The 13,741-nt window shown below is 35.2% G+C and overlaps 1 protein-coding gene across 1 annotated transcript in view; it reads left to right on the top strand.

The window, feature by feature from the left end:
- Positions 1 to 6,647: 6,647 nt before the first annotated feature.
- Positions 6,648 to 13,741, top strand: part of Lmpt (four and a half LIM domains protein limpet) — a 132,389-nt gene continuing 125,295 nt past the window's right edge. The window contains exon 1 of the mRNA XM_018444201.1: positions 6,648 to 6,714. Within this exon, the coding sequence (XP_018299703.1) occupies positions 6,670 to 6,714 (45 nt within the window). The 5' untranslated portion in view covers positions 6,648 to 6,669. The remainder of the gene's footprint in view (positions 6,715 to 13,741) is intronic.

Genomic DNA, 13,741 nt, shown 5'->3' with positions numbered 1-13,741 from the left:
TTTTCTGATTGGTTGCAGAGTGTCGTACGACGAAAATCGGATGCAGTGTGAATCCAGCATTACTGTTTACGTCTTACTGCCTTAAGTTTTTTGTGTGCCATGGCCTTTACTCTCAACGAATGAGAACTCAGCATTCAGTAGTAAAGAAAACGCGCGCAAGAAGCTAGTGCTGTTTTTGCATGCTATAACCTAAATTTCGAGTATGGCAGACATGGAGTTTCATGATAGTTCTAGGCGTGATTTTGAAATAAGGATTAACCGAGAATTAATTGCCGTGGTTCGGTGCAATCGGTTTTTTTATGATAAGACCGAAAAATTATATGCCAACGCCAATGTGAAAACCGAAGCATGGAGACAAATCGGTGCAAGTCTCTAAGTCATTGTAGACACTCAGACGTAAAGAGACCCTAATCCTACAGCCTACTTCTAATGTCTACTTCTTAATCCACTACTGCTACTGCCCATTGTAGACCACGCATTAAACTGGTTCTACATTGATCGCATCGCAGTGTCGCAAGCATGTCGCAAGCGTTGCAGTCCAATCAGAGTCGTGCTAGCTTGATGTTGATTGAGGCTGCGGTCCACTTGACGCGACAAACCCTTCGCAGCTTTCTTTGGCTACGTTTACACCGTGTATTTAGACCGCGGCCTATACAATGGATGTCCTTGTTTATCTTGTAGGTTAAACAAAAACACTTATCGTATAGGTCGCGGACTAAGCGCACGGTGTAAACATAGCCTTTGATTAGTCAATTCGTAAAATTCTTTGTTCTGATTGGTCGCTCAAACGTTTCGAAGCGTTTGTAGTGTCAAGTGGACCACAGCCTGAATCGCAACTCTGGCTACGTTTACACCGTGCATTTAGGCCGCGGCCTATACAATAGACGTCCTTGTTTATCCTGTATATTAAACAAAGACACCTATCGACTAATGTAGAACCAACTTTACATGTCAAAAGTGGTCGACTCGCAATAGTTGCGATCCGTGGATCCGGGGGTTACAATTGTTACAAACCAATATGATTACAGATGATAATAAAGAAATACCGTTACCTATCTATGATAAATAAATATGAAATATGAGCATTCAGTGAACTTTTGCATTTTTATATCCTTATTGTTTATCAATATTGAACAAGGATGAAATGATTCATGTGTCACACTAAAGGTTTGCTCCAATATATTCCACAACATTCCTACGATAGCTTTTACCCCGGATCTACAATAGAGTTTTAAGCCTTAAGCCATAAGAAATGGGCGAATCATAGTCGATTATTCTCCTCGAATTCGACTGTAATTGGTCAATTCTTACGGCTTAAGTCTTAAAACACTTATTGTAGATTATCCGGGGTTACTCATTCTAAAGCTTTAACACAATAGGCACAGGCAATAGGCATAGGGAATAATGAGCCGTCCAATATCGAAATATATCCCAAAACTCTGAGTGGCTACGTTTACACCGTATTCTTAGTCCGTGACCTATACGATAGGTGTCTTTGTTTAACCAACAGTATAAACAAGGACATCTATTGTATAGGCCGCGGCCTAAATGCACGGTGTAAATGTAGCCATTGGACGGCTCGTTATTCCCTGTTGCCTGTTGCTTATTAGCCCTGTTCTTTTTGGCTGAACTTTTGCATCAGTTCATTTTTCTTCCTTTTCTCTCCAGGAGGAAAGAAGAGGAAGAAAGATGAACTGGTGCAAAAGTTCAGCCAAAAAGAACAGGCCTGTTGCCTGTGTCTATTGTGTTTCCAGCTTGACGCGCTTGGTAGAATGAGTAGGAGCTATGATAAGAGCATGTTGGAGCTTGCGACGCGAACAAACCTCATGTGTCCTTGCTAGAAAATGCCCCCAATTGCCGTAATCATCGACACAACACTACACATCCGCACTCAGCCTGAGAGCTACTATAATCAGCTGTGTAAGCTTGTGTTTTCTATAATAACAATCACATGTTACTAGCAGCGTCTATACTATAAATGAGATTGGAGAACATTGAACGGCCGGCATTTTTTCTTTTTTCATTCAATATAGGTGGAAAAAGCTACATTTAATCCAACTCTTTTCGAAACCGTGCATAGAGTAATATTCTATTCCAATTGAGTTGTACACAATGTTATACTTTGGGTGCTTTCCTTAGTGATACAAATCGACACAAACGTCATTCTATCTCTCTTTGCATTCCGTGAATAATAACAGAACGATACTTATGACGATTTGTATCACTAAATGGAAAGCATCCACAGTGATCCCGGTGATCCCTATCGATATCTCGTAAATCGTATGTTTGTATTGTAAATCGTATGTGTGTAAATCGCATTTAACAAGTAAATCCCGTCAGGGTTTAGACGTCACACCAGCATCCTCTTGTGGTTTCTTTATTTAAATCATTTAGAAACTCGCAAATTAAATATTTTATCGAAAAACGCTTCTAATTTCACAAATTTGTGTAAGATTTATGTTTGACGAGTAATTTACAAAATCGTTGAATTACTTTTCATCGAATTAAAAAAAATTGATTTCAATGAAATCTTTACTTAAGTAGAACACAGAAGTCATAATAATATCATAAGAACATTATCATGATCTTATTTGTCACTTACAAGTTCATTTTTAAATATCAAATGACGTCATAATGACGTTCTATGATATCATTACGACTTAATTACGACTGTGTTCTATCTGAATAATTTCTGTCCATAAATCGTCAAAAATTAGGAAACGCGACGTATTCTCTCCCTCGCGCTCGCGTCTGCTGTGCCCGCAGATAAGCCGTATCTGCGGCGCGGCAACCTGCGGAAGACGGCGGCGTCGGCGCCGACGGCGATGTTTTCAGGACGGTTCGTAGAAAGAGTGACATGAGCAGGAGAGGAGAGCACTGCCGGTGCGGATGAGGTCATCGTATGGTTTTTTAGCCGCGCCGCACGCCGGCAGTCGCGACGCGGAGCGCCCGAACGCCGGCCGCTGCCTGCATGCGTTCCCGCTGCCACCGCCGCGCCGCCGCACGCGTTAAGGTGCCGAGCGAGCGGTAGTCTTGCGAGCGAGCGAGCGAGCGGGCGAGCGAGCAAGCGCGCAAGCGAAGGAGCGAGCCGGGATATGCGACGACGTGCCACGTGCCACGTGCGTTTCAGCGTGCCCGCGAGTTCACCCAGGTTGTCCTCCGGCAGGAGGTGAAATCGGAGCAAAACTCTCCGTTCGTATCGCGTTTCGTCGCCTCTCCTTTTACTCTTTTGCACATTCCGAGGTGGAGGGGCAGAGGGACATCACGAATTTCGCGCCGGGGTGATCCTCCCAAATGAGGATCCCGCGAGGAGATCCTGCGAGCGAAATGCCTCGAAACGCGATCTCGATCTCGATCTCGCACAGTTGGTGTCAGACGAGGACCCGCTTACAGAGGGTCCATTGTGTATCTTAAAATGAAGTGAAAATTACAAAGTGAGCAAATTCACTAAGGCCGGTATTCATAATTCATTCTTATTTTAAGACCGTCTTAAGTGTTGTCTTAAGACGCTAATACGACTCTGTAACCGGTATTCATTGTCGATTCTTATTTTAGGGTTCTTATCTTAAGTACGATCTTAAAATATTGTGAATCAATAAGAAGGCTGTGTTTAGCATCTTAAGACATTACTTAAGACGGTCTTAAAATAAGAACTGACTTTTGAATACCGGCTTTTGATTGGTCTGTGACATCTTAAGATAATCTTGAATTACAAGAATCGATTATGAATACCGGCCTAGATATATGTATTATAGATCGATGGAATTATAAATATTTTAATAAATTCGCTCATTTTAAAAATAATTTTCACCAAAAATTGTGTGATACACAATCGAACCTCAGGATGAGACAGAAATTTAATTTGTCTATGTATACAGGATGTTCGATAATTGATAACCACGAGAAAGTGAGTGAGTCCTGTTATTGGCAAAGGTGTTTTGCGAATATTAACACTTCTGTTGGAAAATACTACTTCGAAGTAATACTGCGCACGCACGTATGATAGTTAATGTCAATTGTAGAAAGCAAAGGATATCCTTGAGGATCGAATTAAATTTTAACAGAAAACGGAGCACTTTTTCAGACCGAGTCAATTGTCAATTTATTTTTATATATGATTTTTTCACACGGGTATTCTTTATTTCTCCGTAATTTAGCATCGCTTTCACGAGAAACGTGCGTCGATAACAAGCTATACTTTAGAGATATTTCTGCCTCTTGACGAGTGTAATTTGCATAGTGAAGACTTTCTTCGTGGTGACTGTCCTTTCTATAATCCCATATGATTATTATTTTCACAATGCACAGCTGTTGCGTGGTACATGCAGGATGCCGTCACGCATGATAGTACTCGCGTTACCTGCGTGTCAGAAACCGGGAATTGAAACCGGTAACGATTTCGGTGAGTTCATGTTTCCGCGCTATATCAAAATATGGCAATCTCTATATTTAACTGAAAAAAATTGTAAGAATATACGTTTTCTGTTACCTTATCTATATACATTTTCTTATCTTATCTTATATAACATCGAATTTGTGTCTTAAAACTGGATTCGCCGAAATTGTGTTTGTTTTTTATATCAGTAAATTTCATGGCAATTTAATTCGGGATCGTTTCTTGTTTGTTGTCGTTAATAAAATCCAACATTAGTTTTGGTTTGCTTGTAGCGTCAGAACTCATCGAAATTACGACAGTTTCGATTATATCCAACATGCGATTCTCCAAGAAGGAACGAATTGATTTCAAAGCGCCGTTTCTGACTTCGGCTGTAGAAGAGCGGATTTGAAGTTCGGTCAGCCGCAGCGTTCTTAAACCTGTTCTGTACTCCCCCTCAGACATCGGATACATCGACGGGTTTTCGAGCAGCTGAAGTATCCGAGAGCGTGTCTTCCTGAAAGTCTTTCTCGCCGGGAATCTCTCCTTTCAGAATCTTCTCATTAGCCGTCCTGTAATTGCGGATGAGTTATTTCGCGCTTCTGGACATGATATTTCGCGCTTTTCTCACAAACATGTAACCCACGTCAATGCTTATAAATATAAAAAAATTTTCGCATATAAAGAAATATAAGCAATATCAAATGTTTATGCAATTCTCTTTTGCGCATTTACTTTTTTTGTGACATTTAAAGTATCAGTTTTTGTTTGCGATGATAACAGGAAGGATATTGATTTTATCACATTTGAATCAGTAGTTTGCGTTAGTAAAACTAAAAATACGAATGTAACAATAAAGAGATAATTGAACTTAAGCTATTGTAAACTGAGTAAACAGTGATTGTTTAATGTGCTTTAAAACGCCGATAATGACGCATAGTGATTTGCGGATAGATAAAAACTGTGAGTTTTCCTTTAAACACGTTTGTCAAGATAAGCAGCTAAAAATATCTCTAGGAAACGCTAAAAAAGAATAAAATATTACCTGTAAGGCTATAATAGCAATTTATATAAGAGCATTATGTAATAAGATATGTATTAGAATCTAGACAATTGCTAGCAAATACTATAAACTCCTTTTTTTATTAACATGTATCCTATAAAATAAGATAAAACAGAGTATTTTGCAGGTAGTACATATAATATGATAGATAAATCGAGTATTAATTGATACAAAAATTATTTTTAATAATGCTATTAAATGCTAATTTACGTTTGAATTATTAAGAAAAAGCATTTGGACATTTTCTTACCTAATTAATTATGCTAATAGTTCTTTCTCTTTGTATTTACAAATTGATTATATTTGAAGAACGTTATATAAAATAGTATAGCTTTTAATATTATACTTATCAATTAGAAAAAATATAGTTCATGAATGTAATGAATTGATTATGTTTATGAATTTATTATAAAATTATCACACGAATAAATTATTTTAGAAAAGTCATTCTTCTTAGAAACGATCATTACATTATTCGTCACGTTCAAGCTTCGTTTTTTCTAATTTTAACGACATATTATAAAACACATGTAGAAGCATAATTTAAAAAAGTCATGCTGCAAAGACGAAATTGATGATAATAGAATAAAAACAATATTACGCGTATGATATAATTAATTACTTGTTCGAAATATATTACATATAATAGATAACGTAATAATAATTGCATCTCTCCATTTTCGTAATATGTATCTATATTACTCTCTTTTTTGCCTTCTTTCCACAATATAACTTCTTCAAAATCTTGGCGAAAACAAACGCGTGCTCCGAGATAGCACGTGCTCGCGATCGTCGCGGCGCGCATGCGCGTCCTCGAGACGCCGCGTTTCAAATCTCGCGTCCCGCAGATGGAAACGCGCGTTCCTCGCTCAAATGTCGCGACGGCGTTTTCTTCCCAACGTCTCCGGCCGCGACGGTAACGATTCGTTACTCGGTACTAATATCAATATACCATGTAGTTAGCCGGTCACAGATCTCGCGAATGTACGCGCGAACTCGGATTCGCGAAATCTTTCACCGTACGTGGATGAGCGTTCGAGTTTCGCGATATGACGGTGATCAAAATGGAGTTTGTCAATGCCGCGAACTTTCGGCCGCGGAGTGAAAAGTGACATCGGACATTGTGCTCTCTCTCTCTCTTTCTCTCTCTCTCTCGTTGCTGATCCCCGGCAGTGAACAGGACTAAAAATTGTGAGTTGATCTAATATCGAGAGTGTCAGCCCATCGGAAGATGAACGGTGTGCAACGGACGCCCGTTGAGGCTTTCGACGTTAAGGTTAGTTGAATCTTTTAGGTTCTGCGGTGGCACCCAAGTATCATTTCAAGCTTGTTAACATTCGGTGAACAATAAGGATAAAATGATATCTGGATGAACCCGGGTGTAGTTTCTGAAAGCGAACATTCTTATACTTATGTGTGTGTGTGTGTGTGTGGCTCATTTGCTATACATTGATATAATTCAAAAATTATCATTTTGGAGCTGCTTACAAAAAAGAATGGAAACATAAAGAAAAAAAAGAAAAGAAAGAACATACTTTAAAAGAACCCAGCACAGATTATTTCAGCAATATCGTAACAATTGCAACATTACAGTAATATTATATAATATTTATTATAATAATAATTATAATTATATATTATGTATATAATGTTATATATTATATATTATGTAATATATTCGTAATTGTAATAACATTGCAAACGTTGCAACAATGTTACTGCAAGTTTCTGCTCTGTGTGAGAATGCACTTTTATTCCTCTAAAATCAGTTATTACACGAAAATTACATTTCAAAATTAATATTACAAAATTTTAATGATTCAAAACGCTTAAATTCATTTTCTGTAAAACTTTTCTGAAAAAGCATTTTTTATTTTATAATTTTTTAGGAAACTTTTTCTAGAGAACTTCAGACAATAAATAAAATTTTATTTGTATATTTCTGCTCTACTGGAAAATTCCGTTTTCATAAGCACTATCTAAAATGTATTCTTTCAATGTTTTTTTACAATGTCTTGTAAAAGAAAATGTGCGTATATAATATAATGAAAATTAGTAAATATTTCTAAGATCACATAGAATCTATGTCACAAGTAACTTATTATTTGAATCTTTTGCTAGCTCGCTAACTGCATGCTTTAGTATACTACTTTTATTGATCGAGATGCGCTTTTGTTTGCACGCAATTATATATTTAGCTAACCCACATCTGCGCATTATACCGGTCTGCATCTCTAAATTATTTAAATTGCATTATCCTTTAAAAATTTCGATTTTACGAATCCAGTAACACCGTTGAAATTTATAAATTTTTCAATAAAAATAATGCCCACTTTAGTGTATGTAAAATTTGCCTATAGAAACTCTGTACAGGTACGAGAAACTTATTGTTAGATATACCTGCTCCGAATCTGCAAGGTCACGTCTTCGCATTTGTAAAATACCACGACGGTACGAGATACCGATATTGATTTACGGAAATTTAAATTCAAGTAATATAAGCGAAATGCAGAACAGCGGGCCGTGTTAAAGTTTCAAGGGATACGTGAGGTCAAATCGAAAATTTTCAAGCGTATTTTTCCATGGCGCAGCGCGACTCACTGGAGGCTCGTGCCTAATGGATCGAATCGATGCGATTTGAGTTTGTGCAAGGTGCATCGTGTCACACATGTGCAATACGATCACGATGACCGTGGCCTGCGTAACCTAGTACCTGCGATGCCCTTGAACCGGATTGTTCCGTGCTTATCCAGGAGTAATACGGTTGTCAGTGGTGTCGTTAAATGTCGAGATAATGTATCTACACACATCACATCCTTTTCACATGCATCGTTTCAAGTAGATGGTTAATGACGTTCTCTAATAATCGCACATTGTTTCGCAGTTAATTGCAAATTTTCCTATATTTTACGTATTTTTAGTTACAAGAATAATATTGATAGATTGTCGTTTTATCGTGTTAAAAGGCAAATAATATAAAACTTAATAAAAATGACGAGGATTATATACTTGATAAAAAGAATTGCCTTTAAAATTAATTTCCTTCACTTGGTAGGAGAAGAATTAAAATTATTTTAAACGTTTTAGTTCTTTAATTACACACGTAGTAAAATTTTATGTATATATTACTATTATTAAATCCGCAGCAAACGTAAGACGCATTATCATCTTTATCTGGAACCAAATGTATTATTTAACAAGTGACCTCGGCTGAGCTATATGTGGAACTTTACTAGCATCTTAACAATGCTGGTTTTTACCGTCACAGAGATTTTTTATGTTCCCTATACGCTATTCCATGCGAATTTCTAAGTTATAGACCAACTATACCTCGCTTACATTTTGATTACGTGCTCAGCATATTATGCGAGAACTTTTGATTTCGGTCGGCTCATCCAGCAAAATGGCACAACGCTCTTTTCCACCGGAACATTAAATCGATCGCGCTTAGATTATATCCGCGACCTCGCATGCCGTGTATAACTTCATGCAGCATAGCGAACGGCACCCCGTTCTCATCGAGGACAATGTATTTACGTAATTTTTAATCGTTCGTGTTTGCTGAAATATCATTATCATATCATTACCGCGCCAAGTATCCTTATCTCTATTACATGTGCGTATAGCTATTTGCGCGTCGTGATTAAGATCACATCGATAAGATTTGCTTAGGTTGATATTCCGATGTTACAGATGAAAATCATTTCTAATACTTCTAATGCTTGATGGCGATAAAAGAAAAATAGTAAAACATAAATGAAGTATAAATGATCAGATTTGTATTTTGCTTTTAATTGTGTTATAATTAATTTTTTTCTTTATTTTTAGATATTACTTATGATTATATTTTTAACAAATTTAATTCTTTGTATATTTTTTGTTAATTGAGAGTATAAATTATTCTGTTGAATTACATTTCATTGTAATTTCAGTAATTCGTAATAGACAAATCAAAATTGTCAAGAAGAGACAAAAAAGCAAAAGATATACCTACTAAGATCAATTGAAGATAAAAATAAACGAATCTAATTATATAATACTCATTGTAGATATTCACTGGTATAAGTTTACAATTAGGAATAAATTCACTGCTTGCGAGTTCGCCGAACAACTTTAGCTTTGCGCGGGCGTCATCCGAATCCGAGATGAATCTCTGCTAATCTCGGTTAAACATGAGATTCAGTTATGTGCGGGAAAGGAAAAACGGAGACAGGTGGAACGAGCAACGCGACGGTTTCTTGCTGCAAATCGAGTCGAGTTCACCCACTTTCCTTTCGGTCTGTCCCTCAAGGTAGCCAACGGCGGAGAGTATTACCATTCGGTAATCTGCTCGCGTGTACGTACGTGTGGGTCGAACGTAACGTGTAATTAGGTGCCTTAACGTGCGCCGTGGCCGGTGCACTGATGTAATGTAATATCTATGGCGATAGAAGTAAAGGCTTATTTAGAATTGCTACGTCGTTGACCTTTCCTCGATCCTGGTATGATTTTGACGCATTAGGAACATAATCGATTGATAGTTAACGTGATAAAAGTATTGATATATATCTTTTCCAAAAATGATCCCGAAGAAAATAATTTTATGTAATACGAATAATTTTATGCAACACGAGTAAGTTTTTTAAAATTCAAAATAATTCTGTATTTTAAAATACAGAATTTTAAAATATTTTTTATTTTCTTCAAAAACAGATTACAAAGAAGCAAAACAGTATTTTAGAAAAAAAATTAAAACCATTCCATATCTAGCAAAATAATTAATAAGCAACATAAAATTATTATGAATGTAAATTGCAGTAACAAAATTATATTGGTTTCATTGTTTGATTTGTACAATACGATACATCGAAGTTATATGTATAATACAAAAGAGCACGTGCCAACTTTGATAGTAACTGATCTCAATAATGCAGTTTGGAATAATGCAATTAAAAGTTATATAGCTCTCTATATATTATACATAACATCTATCGCGATTACATATTACACATCGAGTGCAGATGTATCATAAACTAAAAAAAGATTGATTAAATCTTAATTTTTTTAAATAGTACTAACTAATATTTATTCACAGTAAATAAATATTTATATATATAGTCAATAAAAAAATTATAGTTCTTATTCTAATTAATGGTTCTTGTACTAAATACATATATGATTACATTTAGTAAATATTTAATTAGTACTATTCAAACAAATATTTATTAAAATTTAGTACATTTTTAGTGTACACAACAAAATTTAAATTTTAGAATAATTCACATTTGCCGTCTTTAATACAATTTTAATACAATTTTAATAATCATATCACACGATCCACAAAACAGCTATAATAAAAAAGAATGATGCTGTACCAAATGCATATCTGGGTAACACAACATTATTAATCTCAATCAAATCAAACCGATTTATCGCGTGACGAAAGGCGAAATGATAAATTTCGGGCGTTGCGTCACGGCCCGAATCCATGTGTATAAATGCATGAACAACTTTTTCCCGCGTGATTCTTTATTTACGAGTTCGTGCCAGATACGCCGTGAAACGATTTTAATATTTTATCCGCATGTACTCACCAATTTTGGTCGGATGGCAACGACTCACGTGGGATTATGCTAATTTCCCTGGAACAGGTAATTTTTATTACTTGGGTTTCACCGCTTCTTCTCACGTAAGATTGCTATAGTACGATCATTTTATCAATCGGAATTTTGTTCTTAAGATATTGTTTTGTGAAAATAGAGCATGATAGGTATTATCTGTCATGGTACAATCAGATATTGAACGATTTGATCGAGTAAGAATGCTACTTCTCGTTTTTTTTATTATTCGCGTACATCCATTAGGGGAAAGTTGCCGAATGCCGGTTGCCTAAATATAGTACTTTATTAATATTTTATATTATTATTCAATTTTTTTAAGCAACGTTTAGTAAAAAAAAGTATGAAATAAATGAGAAATGAGTAATATAGACAAAATTTAATAGGGTGCATTTTGTTTTGTGAATGCCAACTGCATTTTTAAAAAATTAAAAATGACTGATATTAATTTTTGCTCAAATTATGTAGCTGATAATATAATCACGCAATTTTATTCTGAACGTAATTATAAATACGTACATTGTACATACAACGAATATAAAATATTCTACAATAAATTTTTTTTATGAAAGTATAAGAATTCAGAATTTTGATGTTTTAGACACTTATTATTATATATTCAGCTTTTCACTAATAACTAATTAATTTGTTATAAGTCTTTCTGTAATATAAAAAGGTACGATTTAAATAACCGGTTGCGTAAATTATACCTGTAGATCTTTTAAAAGATTCTTACCTTTTTATATTACAGAAAGACTTATAACAAATTAATTAGTTATTAGTGAAAAGCTGAACACGTAATTATAAGTGTCTGAAACATCAAGCTACAATGTTCAATATTTATTTACGTACAAATTAGTACTAAATGGAAAATATAATAAGAATTCGGCAATTCTCCCCTATGTCTGAGACACCTTGGATATGCACGATTTCAGCTGATCATAGAATATATACATATGTGCGTTGCTCTCGTCTCTTCGAATTTTGTCGTTGTCCTCGATACACGGATGAAGCTAAACAAGACAGGTTTATTGTCCTCGGCATTTTTTGACCTTCTTTAGAGAGACGGCGACGGCCGCATGAGCGACGTCGTCGGGCCAACCCAGTTCCACGAGCATCGGTCACATGCTGCCCTACCTATAAAGGAGTATCCAGTTTCCCCGTTATGGAGGAACTGTGCTAATTGGAAAGAGACTTTTTTCTTTTGAGAGAGCACGTTGATTCGCGCGATATCATTAGAATTCTTTGCGCAGCTTTTCAACGCCTCGTGACACTCCGTATTCCGATCGAGACATTTTCGCGCCATCACTTACGAGTAATTCAATGAAAGCTCGCGATTAATTACACTCGCACACGTATCATATATCATCTTTCTTCTCACAGAAAGATGATATATGATATGAAAAATATAAAGAAATGTAAAAATATAGTAAAAACAGAAATAAAATCATAAATGACACGTCGAAAATTTATTTTGTTGACTTCTATATTTTTGCACACCATCAATTTTCAAATATATAAAAAAAACTTTTTTTAATCATAATATGCTTATATATGAAACATTGTAATTTGGTTTAAAGATTTTAGTCTTAATTTGATGGAATTTGTATTCGTAAAATTTTTGATCGAAATATTATATTGATTTAAGTTGAATAAACTTTTGGTTGAATAGTTTTTTTCTATGTGTACTAATGAATAGATTTTATTGAAGTAAGACTGTATGTTACGTTTTATGAATATTCTTTACAAAGCGTTTCTTCTTGGCTTGTCAAGATAGTCAATTGTAATTAATCGCAAAAGTAAAACAAATATATGATAGCTTTGACAGATTTGCTCTGCTTTGTAATCGTCCTTCATCATTCCTTTCTTGGAATTTCATATCATTTTAATTAAATTCGTATTGTACAGCCCCTTTTCTCGACAATTTTCTTGGATGATACACAATGAATATTTGTTTTTAATGATAAAAAATACTCTAATATTTTAACTTCAATATGTTGATAAATCTTTTTATGTTATTTGTCACGACATTTATACTGATAATATTTAAACGAATTGATAATATTTAAACAAATAATGACACATGCTGATTTACAATTCATTAATATACAGTATATGTAATAATAATTAATACTTTTGTTTTTCATTAGCCATCTCTATCGTGATGATTAACGCCGTAATTTTATATCATTAGAACACAATCAGTTTAGTCTGCTGCGTGAAAGATCACCCGTTCTTATCTTAAGTCCGAGTGAAAGCAACGAGGAACTTATTCGCGTACGGGCGCTTTTTTGTCGGTGACTTTTTCGGTTTCATATTACCATGCGCTGGACTTTCACGAGGTGCGATCCATGCGATGCATTCGTCGAAAAGTTCTTCGATATCCTCGATCATCTGGATCGTAAAATCCGTTGCAGCTTTCAAACGACAAAACGAGAGCTGGCGATGTGATTGAAGCTAATGATATGATCCAGGATTGTTTGGCACAATATAATGTATGACGATAAAGCCGGTTTACATTTAGATCGTGTAACAGGAGCGAAGGTGCGAAATGAGGAACTGATTTTGCTTCTTTATTACTTCTTTATCTTAAACATATTTCTTTTTTGCTTTTTATTAATCAATATTACTACCTCATTTATCTTATTAACTTCATTAAATTTTTAATTATTATTTTTTTTTATCACAATAAGAATCGGTTTCGCA

This window comes from Mycetomoellerius zeteki, unplaced genomic scaffold, assembly GCF_001594055.1.
Source record: "Mycetomoellerius zeteki isolate Tzet28-1 unplaced genomic scaffold, Tzet1.0 scaffold149, whole genome shotgun sequence".
Lineage (NCBI taxonomy): Eukaryota > Metazoa > Arthropoda > Insecta > Hymenoptera > Formicidae > Mycetomoellerius > Mycetomoellerius zeteki.
The sequence above is the reverse complement of the archived record's forward strand: the minus strand, read 5'-3'. Positions and strand labels throughout refer to the sequence as shown.